Below are 17,444 nucleotides of genomic sequence, written 5' to 3' on the forward strand. Positions count from 1 at the left end.
CCAACCGTTTTCCAATCGCATCGTTCCGAACGCGAAACGCGCCAACATCGGTGTAATCGAAAACGCTGACTTCGCGCCCGACAAACGCGTTAACGATCCATAACGCGACGACGAAATGCCAAAGCGTCGTCTTACACCACCTTTTACCGAGTTAATCGAAACGAGACATTTGCCGATCGTTCGTTACCTTAACCGTGTCGCCAATTCGAGCAGCATCCGAGTCGTCTAACGAATTACCTATTTTCACATCCGTTAATCGCGACGGCGTGTATATAAATTAGAGCCTCGATGTTACTTCGTCGTGTATAAATCTCTTCGCCAATTCGCACAATTTGAATCCAAAGAGATTTTTCTTTGAAGGAATCGTTTCGTCGACTCTTACGTTTTCTTCGGAAGGATCGATCCTCGAGAATCGAAGATTCAAGAGAGAGAGAGAGAGAGAGAGAGAGCAAAGAGGAGCGACAACGCCGCGGTGAATCGCGTAATCTAATTCCACTCGTGCCCGGTTGCAATCCACGACAAGGTGGGAGCTTGCTCCGTGCGAGCTTTCGACGATATCCGAGGGCGATCCGCGCCTGCGCCACCGAGGCCGCACCGTTTCACAGGCCACCCGGTATTAACTATAGGTACACACCTACCTACGTCCTCGTCGAATCTCATGGCGCCAGTTTGAAGTACGCTCCTTCTGCGAATGCACTCTGTTACGTGGCACGCGCCGTCCCGTCCGATTTTCGAATCTCCCGCCACCGCGACCGCCTATCCCGCGCCGGTATCGTATCTCCTCTGTTTTATCGCAGTGATCCCTATTCTCTCTCTCTCTCTCTCTCTCTCTATCCTCGGCCGAAAGGAGGAAATCTTTCTCTCCGAAATTGGTGATGTCACAGTTTTTGCTACTCCTCGCCCACAGTTTTCCCCAGAGTTCAGCGGAGAATAATCGCAAGTGGTGCACAAGTTCGAGCGAATGACACGTTGGATCTTTTCGTCCTGTGTACACGCAAGTTGTATATATACGTTTTTTCTTCGACGCGCGGTCGATGGTCCAATTGGCATCTTCACGACGCGTGGAATACACGATCGCAATCAATCGGAGAAATGGACGGAACGGGATTGGCTGCTTTCTTTTCTGTCGCGGTGCTCGATCTCTCCTCCCCCCGGGCCGATTTTTTTACTTTCGTCGAGACGAAAGCGATGGAGAGCGGTCGAAAAGGACGGCGCGAAGAGGGAGAGATCGTCCGCGACGAGAGGCGATAGACGAAACAAGGCGAAAATGCGCGTTATCCCGAGACGGGTAGGGCTATTTCAGCGGCATCGGCGTCGCTTAATATAGCGAACATTTGTCTAATTAATAGCCATTAGGCCGGCGGGCGTCTCATCTCGATAAATTCGTTCGGCTTACCGAACGGGAAACACGGCGAAACATCGGGGAATTCTCTTCTCGTATGCACGGTGCATACACGGCTCGTCACACGTATGTGACACCTGTCCACTACGCTCGGCCAATGTTTTCATGCCTGTTGCTTTCGTATCGCTCGTTTCTAGATACTCTCGTTGGATACGCGAGAAGCGTGCATCTATGCTTACGGTTGTACGGTTGAAGGAATTTCGCGCACCGAGGATCGTATGACGATCCGTATCGCGGTAATCTATTGCGTTGGGAATGAGATAAACTTGTTATCGCTTATATAGCAATTTTTTTTATCGGTTTTATCCCTCCCCTCGAGGCGGACGATAGTTTTTCACGATTTTTCCTTTCGTTGTATTCTCTTCGAACCGATACGACGAACCGAAGGACGATATTCGATACGAAAATTTTTGCAACTGCGAGTGGAATCTCGCAGAAGGAAGAAAGAAAAAGAGAACGAGAACTTTCGCGTCTTATTCGTTAAATAACTCTCGGCAAACCAAGTTTCGCGTTTCGATGACTGAGACTAACTCAACCGACCCTTGTCCTTCCCCCCTCTTCCCCCGCACTCATGCGCGACCATACGATGATTCATTCCTGCGACGGAATAGCCGGATTCCAGGTAAAACCGTTTCACAAAACGGGGGAGGAAAGGTATACGCGTCGTCATCGTACGCTTTCGATCGTATCGAGGCCCATTAACGCCATTCCGAAACGTCCGTGCTAGCTCCTTCCTTCTCGCTTACGTCAACCCCGATCCGTACGTGGTCCACGTACGGCGCGTACACGTACGTCGGTTGCCCGCTCCGTCTGACGCGTTATTTATACGCGTCCGTGGCGGAAAATGGGCGGGCCGCGATCGAATTCATATCGACGCTTTATTAGAAACACCGCGCGTCTTCCTCATCCTCCTGTGCAGGATTATAATCGATTCATCCAACCAACCCGATTCTCTCCCAGAGAAAACTGGAACGGAATCGTGCGTCGAGAGCTCGAGTCACGCGCTTTTCCGAGCTTTCGCTAGCGTAGGATTAATGTCAGATGCAGATTCCTATATTCGTTTTCGTTGGAACGCGAGTGGGTCGGTCTCTATCGAGAGAATCGTTCTGAGCGAAAAGTGACTTTCTCTCTCTATCTCTATCTATTTCATGTCCGTTATCTCTGGTGGATTATCTTCGAGTCACGCGTATATATATATATGTGTGTATTTGTGCGTGTGTATATCGTCTCGATTTTTATTAGATTTGGAACGGCCGTGAAATTCTATATCGGACAGGTAATCAGTGGAGAGTGATTAACGTCGTCATCGTCGTTGTTCTCGCTACGATTACCATTTTCTTTATTCGTGTAACGCAACAACACCTTGAGAGAGCACGGTGGAAGGGGGAATATTCTTCACGGAGATTTCTTCTTTATCGGAGATGAATCGTTCGATTAGAATGGTTCGTCGATCCCTATGGACCCGTTCGACGGAATAACGACTTTTGACGCGCGCAACCCTCCTTTTTCTCAGCAGCAGATCATCCGCGCGTTCATCCCGGAGGATGATCCTCCCTATAAATAACCGCGCGACTTCGTGAACCGTGGCGATTTCCGCAATGAAAATAAATTCGAGCGGGTACGCTTCTGCCCGTGCCGCCTGCCTGTCCGTTCGCGTCTAGGCGTAATAATTTTTCTGGCGACAGCCGAGCGTTCGGCCCGACGATAAAACAAACCATCGACCATCCGTTCGAGTCGAATTATAAACTCGTCCTGTCATTTTCCCAACTGTCCAACACGCTCCGTTCTCGTCACGAGGCGGGATCTTCGTCCTCTCTCTCTCTCTTCTATTTCGATTCGGTCCAAGCCCTTTTTCTTTTTTCCTGCGAGGGGTAGAGAGGAGGAGAAAGAATGGACTGGCGCTCGAAGCGAGGAGCGCTCCTCGCTGAGGGAGGGAGGGAACACGTTCGACCATCGACGCCGCTTTCGGTCGGTCGTTCGATTAACTTTTTTGCCCGGTGAAAGTAGCTTGGTGCGTGATTTTCCAGAAATTGCTCCACCGTTTTCCCCGCGTCTTTCCTCTCGACGACTCGCGGGACGAAAGCCCAGTCCCGTGGACGCGACGAGCGAAGAATAGGGGCGTTCCGATCCGATCGTCGAGATACGCGAGAAGAGGATTCGATACGAATAACGCGTCGAGAGAACAAGTGGCAGTCGCTCGAGAAACTCGAGAGAAAGATACGGACACGATGAAGATCCAAGGTGGAGAGGCATCCAACGACCAATCCTGAACGACAAACTTCAGAGGCGTCACACGACGCCTACGTTGCTCTCGAGCTCGGGGTCGAGGATGAGTCCGAAAGGGCCGAGCCAGGAGGGGCCCAAGATGGAGGTGAGGGTGTCCTGCGTCCCCTCGCCGGGCGCGGAGCCCCAAGGGATCAGGGTGAGGATTCCCGAGCCCAAGAAACGGCCCATCAGCCCTCCGTCTCGGGACTCGACGATGCGGGCCAGGTGCCCCTCGGTCCCCGAGAAGGATTTGTACAGGAAATCCGCGTCGTTGGATCGTCGCGACAGGTATCCGACCCTGTCCGGTGCCGAGATCAAGCGGGGGTTGATCCCTGGCGGGGTGGACGCGGCGCCGCGCAACAGGAGGAACCCTATGCTGGATCGGAGGAATCGTTTCCCGACGATATCCGGCGCCGAGCTGAAGCGGGGCCTCGCGATCGGCAAGTGCCCACTGGAGGACGGGCTCGATCTCAGCCTGGCACCCTGGCCGGGCATGAAGTGGGCCTGCGTCAGGGTGTTGCACCTGTACTGTAAGGTGTTCGACCAGTTCGAGCTGTTCGAGCTGATAGTTAGGTAATTGACCGAGCAAACTTGGTTTCTGGAAACGGGTTTGCCGCGAATGGATTTCATGCACGTAGGTATATATCCAAACCTGTTCCCAGTCCTCGATTTATCCAGATGTTTCGGAAAGAGAATCGAGGTTTCACGTTTCGCCCGACGACTCCAAATTCTCGACCTTCCCTCTCTCTCTCTCTCTCTCGAAGGGATGAGTCCCTCGGCCACGTCGCGTCTAACGATGTTAATAATATTTGCTCCTTGCCAGAGACACGTGCCACGGCTGATAGATCGTTTACGAGCGTAACACGTTCTTTCACGGACGGTCTAACAATTCCAAGGCAACGTGTTTACTCGATAAAAGTTCGCGTCTGATTAAAATTCCACGGATCCATTGGCGGCGGGGGCGCAGCGTAAATATAATTAACCGGCGGACAAAGTTTCTGCCGATGGTCGCCCATTTTGCGGCCCGTATCTGCGACTGCTGACCGGATCATCGTGATCTTTCGATTTTTTTGTTTTTCGAAAAATTTCACCTTCTCTCTCGTTGACGCGCACAGTGCGATGCGAAACAGCGCGCTACTCCTTCGATCGAGAGGTCGAACGCGAGTCGAATTAGCGTCGTTTAACGCAGACCGTGTATCCCCTCGTCCTCCCCCGACCAGGACAATAATAAATCCGACACGACGACGATACGAGGGCAATTTTCTTTTCTCGCGACGAGCGCGCATTAATATAAGTCGACCTCGACTCTCTCTCTCTCTTTCTCTCTCTTTTTCTTCTTCAAATTCCGCTCGAACAGGGCCGCTTACAAGCGTTACGCGTGTATACCACCCATCGTGGAATGTCGGGACAAATCGCTCGGTTTATATATCGTCCAGGGGATTAATCGCGCGTTATAACGTCTTGGTTGGCGGAAAGGACGCAAATAGTCGCGCACACGCGTGAATTTATTCGGTTTGATTTTTTTTTTTTTTTTTACGCTGGCCGATTTTTCGCCAGTCGAAATTTCCGAGACGAGCGGATCCGGTCTTTGATGTCTGCTCGCTTTATTAAACGGGGAGCCGTTTGTCGACGATTCGACAACGAGATTTAATTGGAGGGAGGCCCAGCAATTGGTTGGAATCGGAGGGAGGACGTTATTTTCCGTCGTTCGATGTCCAAAGGCATCGATCCGAGGCAGACGATACTGTGAAAGCCTTTTTATCCCCGTATCGCGATCGCAATCGCGCGTCAGCGGGGAGGGGACGTTCACGTGGGCAAAGGGAAAACGAGCGTGTCGAGTGGAAACGGGTCTGGGACCGTGAACTCGAATGAATTATGGCCCACATGCGAGTATTACGTTTCACGTTGGCCAAGTTAACGAGGCGTCAACGTTAATTTGCAAATCCAGCCGCCGGATCCGCGTCCACTATCGAACCATCCTTACCGTTCTCCTTCTCGCCAGCAATTCCTTTTTACCGTTGAAAGCTCTCTTTTCGCCAACCGCGAATTAATAATCCGCGCGGCGAAAAAAACGAGGCAACGAAAACACATGAAAAGCTTCACTTCTGCTCCGCCTTCGGCCGAATTCTTTTTCGGAAAGTCAAGTTGCTTCGCGGTTGTGCTTTGTCCATTCGCGAGGAGGAATCGCGAAACGGATTAAATGGAGGATATAATATTTTTCGAGGTTCTGGTTCTGCTCGACGATCGACGAAAATAAGGTGTCAAATTGCGTCCGCGTCCCGAATGTCTCGAAATCGCGCTTCTATGAAGCCCGATTTTATGGCGGCCCATTAATGCGTCCGCCGCCACTGTTAAATTTAACGAGCTCTCCTCCTCCTCCTGTTCCTCCTTCTCCTCGTTGGTCCTCGCCTATGTTCCAATTCTGTTCCCCTCTCCGCTCGTCTGGTCCTCGTAAATCGGATTTAATAAATTTACGAGCCAATCGTGTCTCTCCTTTCGTCTCTCCTTTCTTTTTTCTTTTTTTTTTTTACCTTTCCTTTCCTCTTCACGTCCGTCCAAACATCGTGCTAGATAAGAGTTTCGTTATCGTCGTCCAATCGAGGTCGAATAAAGAGAGGAAGAATAGGCAGGCCAGTATTAGCACCGCGACGACCTTGCGGTTGACATATCCGGAAGGGTGCGGTAGAAAGGCGATGAATACCACGAACCGGGGCAAATGCATCCCCTTGATTATATACGATCGACGTTCGATCCGGCCATTAGCGGTGTGTTACGCGTGGGCGGAATCGAGACTTTCTCCCCCCCTCCATTTTCGAGACTCGAATCGAAACGTGGATGGATAGATTCGAGGCGAACTTTTCCCGAGTCTTGTCTTTTTTTTTTTTCCTCCCCTCCTTTCCTTTCTGTAATGGGATTAAAATTGTTTGGCTTTTTACGCGGTTTAAAAAATCGTGTCACGACGTTGAAAGGCGATTACGGAGTACTGAACTAGCCGACGACTTACTTACTCGGAGAAATAAGAAACGAGGACATCATTTGAAAAGGAGGAGAAAAAAAAAAAAAAAAAAATAGAAAAAAAGAAAAATGAGAAAGAAGGGCACAGATGTTTGCATTAATTAGACGATCGGGCAGGAAACGCTTTACGTTCGAACGCAATAAAACTGGATTAAACGTTCTATCGGGACATCGAGGCGTATCCGGAGTTAATGAAAGAGCCGAGACAAATATTTAAGCGTGGCATCCTAGGACTTAATATATACGTTCGAATATATATCGATGCCCGTTTCGTATATACAGCCAAATACAGAGAAACTAAAGGCAGTTTCCTAAACGAGAGAGAAACATTAATCTCGTTGCACGATACCACGAAAAAATTCCACGAGTATATCATGAATGATGCACGACTTTTCAAAGCTAACCTCACTTCTCTCAAGAGATTCTTTCCTCCTTTTCAGAAAGAACTGCACCAGTTGCAAGTGTCCCCGTGAGGCGCACGATGTGTGCCACGAGGAATGGGTGTCGGTCAGGTCTCGTTTGGGCCTGAAAGGCGAGGAATCTTCGTGTCCGGCTACTTTCGACCCTAGGGGGAAAGGCCTCGCCTGGGCTCCTCCTGGTCTACCAGCTCACAAGGTGGGTGATCGTTTTTCTGTTCGATATCGTTTTAACCGGCCGTTGTATCAACAAACTATCATCGCGTCATTGTGAAATTCGACGACTGTCGAGAAGTTATTCGGTCGATTACGTGAAAAAGATACGATTCAACGTCGAAATATTTCTAATAACGAGACATTATTACACGATACTCGTGAACGCGTGTGGCGTTATGCATCCGCGTTTATATATTTCGATTTGTACGCGTTATGCGTGTATGCATGTTTGGCGAACTTCCAGTTTTCGATATTTTCCAAAGTACAAGGCATAAATTAACGAGAACTGGTCTTTATCGACGGATGCTTTATCGTGCACGCTTCCCGTGTCCGTTACCCACTCGCATTTATCATATATTTTTCTTGCTCGACGCGCGCATTTAAGAAACAATATATTCCCAATATTTTGGCTAGATGGCGCTATATATAGGCCTTGGTTTTCTTCGTTGCCACAGGTGGAGGAATACTTTTCCATGCTACCGGAAAAATCCGTGCCTAGGTTAGGTACGCCCGGAGAACGATACAGGGATCGACAATTGGCATTTCAGCTGCCTAAGCAGGACTTAGCCAGAGCTTATTGTCGCCACTTGAATCCGAAACATGCCAGCAGTGCTGACGATTTTATGGCGGCAAGGAACGAGATCGCGTTGGATATCGGAAGCGTACAGGAAGTGCTTGAAAGAGATGTTGTAAGTTTCGTCGATAAATATCTACGCTTGCAATTGTTTGTACCTTATATTTTAAATAAACAAATTGCACAGTGCGATTTGATGTGTTTGTAGGATTGCGGTGCGTGTCACACGCCATTGAAATACGGCACCCTTGCCGTATCTGCGAGCAAATTGGGTCTTTTATACCATCCTGCGTGCTTTCGTTGCACCGAGTGTAAGGAACTTCTCGTCGATCTTGCTTATTGCGTACACGACGACACGCTATTCTGTGAAAGACATTATGCCGAACAATTGAAACCAAGGTGCGCGGCTTGCGACGAGGTGAGTATGTTTCTTTTTCTCTCATCTCTGATTATATCTTCGGCTGTAATTAATGGCAACGTTTAAATCGAGAAAAAAGAAAGAAAAAAGATAAAGCATCTAGACTGTATATGGTAAGTATGACAAAGAAAGTAGATAGTGGGAGAAAGATGGAGATAGGATAAAAATATTGAAATCAGCGCCATCTCCAGAGTGCCGCAAATGAAACTCAATAGAAGAAGGACAGAAAATAGTAAGAAAAGGATAGAGATAGTCTGAGAATTGATCACTAACGCCATCTCTCGAGCATCAAAGATATTTCTTTGAAAGTAGGATAAGGTAGAGCAAGAATTGATGATTGGCGCCATCTCTTAAAAATCTTTAGAAACCTGTCGTTAAAATACAAAAGATGGCGTTAACGATCAATTCTTATGGTATCTAGTTATTTTGAATCGTTTTAATTTATAGCAAAAATTGAAATTTGGAGATAATACAAATTTTTTAAAATTTTTATCTTATCTTCATCATTCTTATACTATTTGCTTTCTTTGTCTATAGTTGTATTTGACTTGTCACGACGTTACCGTAGTTTAATTACACAAGTATCTATATCATCGTTTTTGTGTAGAAAAGGATAATAATTTCAATAACAGTTAAAATTAAGACTTAATTCTATGTTAAAACTCTTTAATATATATAAATTATCACTTAATTCGTAAAATTCATATATTTTTGTATACGAAAATCAAAAAATCGTTAGTTTAGGAGATACTTCGATCGAACGTGTGTTGTAGACAAGGAGAGCGAATAGTGAAAGAAGGACAGAGATAGGATAAAAATATTGAAATCAGCGCCATCTTCAGAGTGCCGCAAATGAAACTCAATATAGAAGGACAGAAAATAGAAAGAGAAAGATAGAGAGTAAGAATTGACCATCAATGCCATCTTTGGGATATTTTTATAAATTATTTCGAGTATATATTTCGTTCAACACTCAACAGATGGCACTGATATCAAATTCTTATTCTACTTTACCTTATGCGCAAAGTAGTGCCACTGAAAATTAAGAGATGGCGCTACCGATCAATTCTTAGACTATCTCTATCCTTTTCTTATTATTTTCTGTCCTTCTGTATTGAGTTTCATTTGCGGCACACTGAAGATGGCGTTGATTTCAATATTTTTATCCTATCTCTGTCCTTCTCCCACTATGTTCTCTCCTCGTCTCTCTTACTGTTGGCGCGTAAGTATACGCCAGATACGAAATATCAATTAAACACACTTTCATCGTTTCTCTTTCAAAAATTTATTAATAATACCAATCTTTTACGTATAAAAGAATTTAGATGTGCGAGTTTTGACGCGAATCATCTATTCCGGACTTAAGTAACAATTATTTGTATTTTTAATATTGACATTTAGTTTCGATCCCGCTCACGTTATTAACGTTGCAAATTTATTCGGAAACGAATCGATAACGAGGGGAACGAAGCTAGAATGATAATTCCGTGGCGTGTCCCCGAAGAATGGGACAAAAAAAAAAGAAAGAAAGAAAGAAAGAAAAGAAAACGAAAAAAATATCAACTCTCATCCCAGAAAATGAAAAAATAATTTACAATTCTTATTAGTTTTCGTATTAGCCGATAGCGTATAACCGTTAACTGTTTTAAATAAGTATGGCGTATAACCAAACGCGGCAATTCGTTTTCCCATTTATGGTTATGATACGGCAATGAAAGAGCTCCTTACTGCTGTTTCGCAGTAAGTAGGCACTTCTCGTCATTCGGCCGGGCATTTTTATCGCATCGACGGCATTGCTTTCGTATTAAGAAAACCTGAAATCTCACCGGTGACCCAAATGCACAGTCAGCTGTCAAGGTGCGCATAAATCGCGCATGGTTCGTGCCAAGCTTGAGCCGGTCTTCTACCATTACTACTACTACTGCTACTACTACTACTATTACTAAACTAAACTACAACGCGACCAGCACGTTTTTTGAGCTTTACGAACGATTTACCATCGACATTGACGAGATCAACGGTGGCTCAAATAAATATATATATATATATATTTATATACATCCTCTTCGAAATAAAACTCGATACGATTCACCGATTCTTACGCAATTTCGAGCAATTTCGCGACTCGTTCGAAATTTCCCTCTCTCGCCATTTTTCGTAAACGCGAAATCTTATTAAATCGTAAACAAGCCGAAAATATCTGGGGCATAATGGTATTAATCGTGGCCCAATCGCGGCGGCGATGCGTTGTCTCGCGTTGCATCGCGCGGGAACTGGGCCGCTTTCGGCTTTATTTAGACACGGACGGAAATAGGAATCGTGTAGGATAGAAGCCGCACATCCTACGAGCGCGTATGTCATCGTGGCCAACGCGCAATGGAAATCGTTCCTCGGGAACATCGAATTGGCCAAGGCCTTTTTTATCATTCCGCGACTAATAACTTTTTCCTCTCTTTCTCTCGCCCTCTTCAGCATCGATCCTCTTCGTTTCTTATCCTACTTCGAGTTGAAAAGATCTTCCTCAAATTCTTCCATCTTTTCGAAAAGTTAATAAGTTAAGACGAAACGAGGAGGGAGAAGGATCGGTTTCGTTCGGATTCGAGGAAGAGAGCTGGGAAAGCTCAGCTGCCACAATTTGTTATCGAGCCCCCCCCTATCTCGTAACACGTCTGAATTGGTTTTCTTCCAACCGGAAACCCGACGTTTAATCGTACCCGCGGCCGGTCGGTAATCTATTTTGATTTCTTGTCGAAGCTCCCACCACGATCTCTCCACCGTCTCTCTGTCCAGACACCCGAGAACCCGTCCCCGTCTTTTATTAGAGTCAGTCAATTGGAGGCTAACGAAAGGGCCAACCCGCGAGGAAAACCTCCACGTTCGCACGAGCAGACCTCGCCCGAAAAGTGTCCGTCTCGAGCGCGAGTACGAATATCCGGCCCGGATTTTTCTCCAATCGTTTCTTTCCAATCTTTTCCCGCGTCGGCGAGTAAAAAGGTGGTCTCGAAGTTTGGGTAAGTGAAGCCGAGAAGAGCCGCACACCCAACCACCGAAGACAAATATCCCTCCCAAAAAGACTCTTTCCCTCTCTCTCTCTCTCTCTCTTTTCCAGTCCCCAATAAAATACGACAGAAGAAAAGAGAGAGAGAGAATTAATCACGTTCGAATCAATCAGTAACTCCCAATACAACACGATACACGAAATATACCGTTCGTTCGAATTTGAGCAAGGATCGAGCCACTGGTAAATATTTACGAGAGGAGCTGAGCTTCGCTCGCTCTTCCGCCCATCATTTCGGTATACGTTCTGACCCTCGTGCGGGGAAACAAACGGTCTTTATAAGATAAAGCGTGGCGTAACGGTGACGCAACGGCGAGGAACCGGTGAGCGATCGTAAAATGCCGCGACAACAACGCGTCCGTCTATTTCGAGAGCGTTGCGGTTCGCGTCTTCTGCTGCGCAAAAATCCACCTCCGTCTCTCCTACAAGCTCGCGCTTCCTATCGCCGCTTCTTCCTCCTCGAATCCTCCTTTCGAGAACGAAAACGACGACGATCCCTGCTCCATTGGACAAAGTACAATTTTGTATTTCACGCGTCCTTTCGCAATCTCTCCTCGCAAGGAGGGAGGGAGGTGACGTATCGCGTTACGGACAGTGATTTATATCGTATCGGGATCGAGGAACGACGGCACACGATGATAAATATCGCAATGTCATAAAATCGGGCGAAGAACCGAGGAAATTTCCAACGATACCAGAGCGAGCGGAGTTTCGACGATCGAAAGCGACACTCTAAAAATATATTACACTCGCTTCTTCCTTCTTGTCGTGTGATATTTCGACGGAAGAAAGAAGGAAAAGAAGAAAGGGAATGTTTCGACAGACAGGAATTCGTTTCCATTACGATATATGATTATTCTCGGGAGGGATAAAATTTTTAGAATGTAAGCGCCAGAAGGTAACCGTTCCAATCGATCGAATTAGACTGGTACGAGACTGATTTCGAAAATAGCGCGCGACGCTGTTGCAACCGTGTTGTTGAGGATGAATGGGGCGAATTCGGGTCACCGGGTCCACTCGTGGAAAATAGTTGAAGAAGAAGAAGAAGGAGAAGAAGAAGAACTTCGAATTCTCTCTGTCCGTTCGACCAAACGTCGAATAATCGATAATAATCCGCACCGTTGGTCGAAAATCGACAGGATGCGAGGTTCTCTTCAGTTCCCATGGAAAGCAAACACCGTGTTAACACAGCCTTGGTTATTCTCGGTTAATGAGTCATTATCGAAAGAAGGATGCCTCCTCGTCTCCTGTGAACGGAGTGGCGCCGTTTCGACGTGAAATAGCCGAGGGAAAGGATGGAATTGTCCGATTTTGGCCAATTTTCATCGTTACCTTGATCCTGATAAAGTATTTGATCGACTGGAGGATGTGGAACAGGCGTTGCATCATTTCGAATCGAAAGGTTTAATTATTTATTAGGAGTCTGGTGAGTGGAGAAATTGGAGAAAAGAGCACGAAGTCTGGGGGTCGAGGGAGAAAGGGTTAAAAAGGTGGGCCGCAGAAGCGCACGCCATGCACACACCTGGCACCAGGTGGAACGGAGGGAAAGGTCATTCTGGGAACAGGGTGTCTAATTCGGTTGGCTCGCGAAAACGGAGTTCGCAGAGGGAGAGATCCGGTGGCACGCTTTTCTCCGACCGTGGCACGCACGTTCGTTCGATCATCGACCGAAATAACATTGGCATTGTTCCGTTTCCCTCCAGAGGAACCGGCTTTTCGTGGCAATCGGGTCGGACTCATTTCGAGAGACCCTTCGCCGAGACCGTGGAATATCGCGCGACCTCCCCATCTCGCGAGTGCATCGATCGCAGTTTCACCGAGTCCATCTCGCCGACCGATTCTTTTCAACTTTTCATAAATTTAATTCTCCCCTTTAATTGATCCTCGCGATCCTTGCAAAAATTTACGAGTACAGAGTCTAGCGAAAGAAACGATTTCGACTCTCCTTATTCTCCATTTTGAGATATCAGAGATAGATAAATAAACTTTTAAATCCCTAAAAAAGAACCCTGATCCCTAAAGGAAAGAAGAAAAGAAAGAAAATGCTAAATATCGATATTTTCCATTAAGCAAGGATAAACGTGGTTACAATGTTTTTTTTGCAGAAGAAAGATCCGGCGAATATTTCTGGAAGTTTAGCGAATTTCAGTTTGGAGGGGAAACTTTATTTTAATTCGCATTCCAACAAGTTGTCGATATCGTTTATTTTAGGCGCCGGATGGAACGATACGCGATCGGGGATCAGTTGGATTCGCGAGATCTCGGAATCCTTCCGTTTCATAGAGGAGACGACCATCCGCTTTTATTTCGTTCGCCCCATTCATTCAACTCGGTTGACCATGCGATTAATTATGCGAATTATACGAACGAGGAGGAATCTCGCTCCAAGTCCAATCGCGAGATAAATATCGCGCGGAGGGCAAAGATCTCATTTCGCGGGATTCTAATTTAGAAGTAAAGGTAAGCCAAACGAGATTCCTTCGAATCTTGTCGAAAGAAATAAACGACACCGCAACTGATATTTGTCGAATGGACGATTAATCGAACCCTATAAATCTTGCTAAAGAGGATACATAAAATAATTTCTTCTTTTATCGTCCCGAAATATTACTCGTGCGACAAAGTTATTAAATTATTCGTATAATTAAATCGATCGACTTCAATTAAATCAATATGCGTCGACTATTGTCACCGAGAACAACCTCGAAACCTATTTGGATATCGGTGCGATCTCTGACGCGATCTCTGAACAGTCTCAACAGTCGTAAAGGTAAAAGATAAAGGTGAAAAAGATTTTAGGAAAGGAGGAAGAATGGGATTACAGCGAATATAGACATCGATAAGCGTTTCGATATCTGGAAGCCGGCCAAAGAGGCGTCGTACCGCGCGCAAAAAGTATATATCGAAGATCGGCTCTCGGCTGGTTGATCCGTAACCGATGAGGTAACCGAAATAAAATCGTTCGAGTAACGCGAGAAATTCGGCCGCGCATCTCGGCCACGCAAACATCACGGAATTTCCACCGTCGAGCACCGTCGAGCGAGGAGAGGAGGAGGAGTTGTTCCGGTCGAATCGATCGATGCTTCGACTCTTCCAAGGTCGGGGCCAGGATCGAACTTGAACCCCGCAACTTTCCCTCCCCCTTGCCCCGACAACGAGTTTAGAAAAGGAAGGGGAACGAAGCGGTGTTCGACGTATTCGATATTCCCACAGCCACGTATCGGGCACGCATTGCTCAGCTTTTATTGTTTCTTTTTTCTTTTTTACCGCTACTTCCACCCTGAGAAAAACACTTGGAAGACATTTCGGTGTAATTAAAATGTCGTCGATATTTTTCTTGGGCCATGCGCGAGCGCCAAGCGAGCGGAATGGTTCGCGAACGCTACTAGGAGAGCTGGCAAACGTTTCCCTTCTCGTACGACGCAGAACGATCATCGAGACGCGATTGGGGAGGGATGCGACGCGATTGGGTCATTAGTGCTCGGCATCGATCGCGATTAATCGACCCTCCTCCTCTCTCCGACGAAGACGAGGGGAAAGAGAAGGAGGAGGAACGATTGGCAAATCGGGTTCCGTTAATTATCTCGAGTGATCGATCGCGACGCGTTACGGAGCCATTAAGGACAGAGATTCGGTGGTCCAGGGACATTCGAGCTAACTTTAGCCTTAGCCACGGTCCGCTCCTCGTCGAGTCGAAACTCGTTACGTCGGCATAACGGCCACCAGTTTGCCCCGGTCTCAACGGTTTGCCGCGGAAAATAAAACAGTTCTCTGGCCGCCATCCGGCCGCATGGATAAACCGATAACCGCGTGATCGCAGCACACGGTGTACCGTTTCGCGCCGTGCTCCGGCTGCGTGGGTGCTGCTGCCGCCGCCTGCGCCCCCCTGCAACTCGTTTCTCACCCGAGGCTGACGTCACGAACAGGATCCACCAACGGTGCGGGCTTACACACTCCTCCTCGTATTCATGGATCTGAACCGCGCGCCACCGAGATTCCCTACCACCCTCCTCGAGCTCGAGGATCTCCGCTACGCGTCCCCAACCGCCATTCTCCTGTGAATCGAGCCTGGATTCCTTCTACCACGTAAATGCTCTCAACGTCGCGATCGAGGAGAGGAATGACAACCTCGGCCGATCCTATCTGTGACGTGTCGAGTCCAGACGAATTGGTCATGTAATATATATATATTACACACACATATATATATATATATATACACGAGGCCAGGTGATCGTCCCTCGATGACAATTGTTTCGAGATGGGCCTGATGATGTCGATACTGATCGGATGCGTCGGGGTGTTGGAGTTGCTGGCCTGCCTTCGCCACGTCGCGGACGGCGTGGTGATCACGATCAATCAACCGGCCACTCCGTGTCTCTCGTACCACGAGCAGGCCAACGATAACAGGAGCACCACTCACGACTCCATATGCAGCTTCAGCCACTCGAGCGACGCCAACTTGCCCCCCGACGCCAAGCGCAAGTTGGAGAACCTGCACGAGTACAGCCTTCGCATCAGGACCGAGCTACGCTCCTTGGACGCCAGCTTCGACTACAACTCGCTCTCCGTGTGCGGCGGCCGAGAGTTTGCCGCGCTCCCCTCCAGGCGTACCCCCGATTCCAGGTTCAGCCCCGACTTCGACTACCTGTGCGAGCGAGCGACCGAGGGGACGTGTCACGAGGCTGATAACTGGCGGGTCGAAAGTAGCTCGAGGGATCGGCCGTTGTCCGTGATCGCGGCTGAGCCGGAGAGATACGTCAGAGTGCCGACTCCTATCCCTCGCGACGAGGACGAGGAGGACGAAGACGACGACGACGACGACGACGACGACGAGGCGTCCAGCTCCGGTGCCTCGAGCGACGTGGGCACGTCGTTCGACAACGATTCGGGAAACGAAGCACCCACCATGAGGTCCTTCGAGTCGATCCCGATCGTCGAGCAAGCCCGATGCAAGACTCGTTCCGAGCTGGTCTCCTCGGTGGACGAGTCCGATTACAACGAGGAGCAGGGAAGGGGGACGGTTTCGAGGACGGTCCTCGAGAGGAGGATTTGGGACGCGGCCGAGGTCGAGGGCGAGTCCCCGGGGAACAGGGCGGTGGCGAGTCAAAGGAAGAGGATAAAGTCGTCGAGCACGATAGTGAGGAAACCGAGCAGGTTGAGATCCAAGAACGCGGAGGTGAGCAAGTCCGCGGAAAATCTGACGGCCAGGGCGAAGGCGTCCAGGAGGTGTCGCGAACCCGAGAGGTGGAAGTCGGACACCTCCGTACGAGCCACGACGAGAGACGAATGGACCAATACCTCGCCCCCTCGAGACAGCCCCGCGACGTTCTCGTCCAGATCGCAGAGCGGGAGAAGCGTGTCCGTGCAGACGAGCTTCGAGAAAGAAGAGAAGGAGGAGGAGGAGCTAATGGCGGGTGGTGCGGGCTCGTTCGAAGCGTCCAAGGAACTGGATAGGGATCGTGGCGGAGGATCGTTCTTTAAGAATAGAAGATTCGGTTCCAGGGACGAGGCCGGGTTGGACGACTTCTCGATGACTAACGCGATCCCCTCCGTGGAGGGATCCAAGGATGACGAGGCGCGTCTATTGAAAATATCCAGTTTCGAGGAGGCGGACGAGGAGGATTACGAGAGGATCAAGAATATCCTGTCGGACTCGGAGAGCGAGAAGCGGTGGAGGGGGAAGGGATACAAGTCCTTGTCCTCGTTCGAGGACGAAGAGTATTGGGACGCGGAGGATGTGAGTGCGGGAACCGGGCCGATACAATACTCGATACCGGATCCCGATCGAAACAAAGCTTTCTGGGTAAATGACGCACATCAAAAGCTCCTCCCCTCTCTCTCTCCGGATACACTCGTTAGTTTACACCCAATTATTTACTCCCTTACTTGCCAACAACTCCAAATACTCTACTACACGCACGCACACGCATTTCGAATCCGTGCTCGCCATCGATCGAACCCCCTCCCCTCCCTCCCTCAGGTGTAACCAAAGGATCGATTCCTCCTCCTTAAACTCCGTCATTTTCTCCAAGAAAACCGCGCGTTTCTTTAATAAAGGAGGTCCTCTCGCGGGTAAA

At 48.3% G+C, this 17,444-nt stretch overlaps 1 protein-coding gene across 21 annotated transcripts in view; it reads left to right on the forward strand.

Annotated features, from left to right (window-relative positions):
* The window catches only part of LOC107999499 (four and a half LIM domains protein 2), a 67,413-nt gene that overhangs the window by 37,111 nt on the left and 12,858 nt on the right, over positions 1–17,444 (forward strand). For 15 of the 21 annotated variants that reach the window (XM_062080156.1, XM_062080162.1, XM_062080165.1 and 12 more), the window contains 3 exons: positions 7,123–7,297; positions 7,770–8,003; positions 8,097–8,306. In XM_062080156.1, the coding sequence (XP_061936140.1) occupies positions 7,123–7,297; positions 7,770–8,003; positions 8,097–8,306 (619 nt within the window). Of the gene's footprint in view, positions 1–621; positions 770–3,409; positions 4,241–6,787; positions 7,050–7,122; positions 7,298–7,769; positions 8,004–8,096; positions 8,307–14,583; positions 17,171–17,444 lie in introns of those variants that run through there. The other 6 variants (XM_062080149.1, XM_062080148.1, XM_062080150.1 and 3 more) reach the window with 6 other exon arrangements.

The sequence above is a fragment of the Apis cerana genome, linkage group LG10 (genome assembly GCF_029169275.1).
Source record: "Apis cerana isolate GH-2021 linkage group LG10, AcerK_1.0, whole genome shotgun sequence".
Classification (NCBI taxonomy): domain Eukaryota; kingdom Metazoa; phylum Arthropoda; class Insecta; order Hymenoptera; family Apidae; genus Apis; species Apis cerana.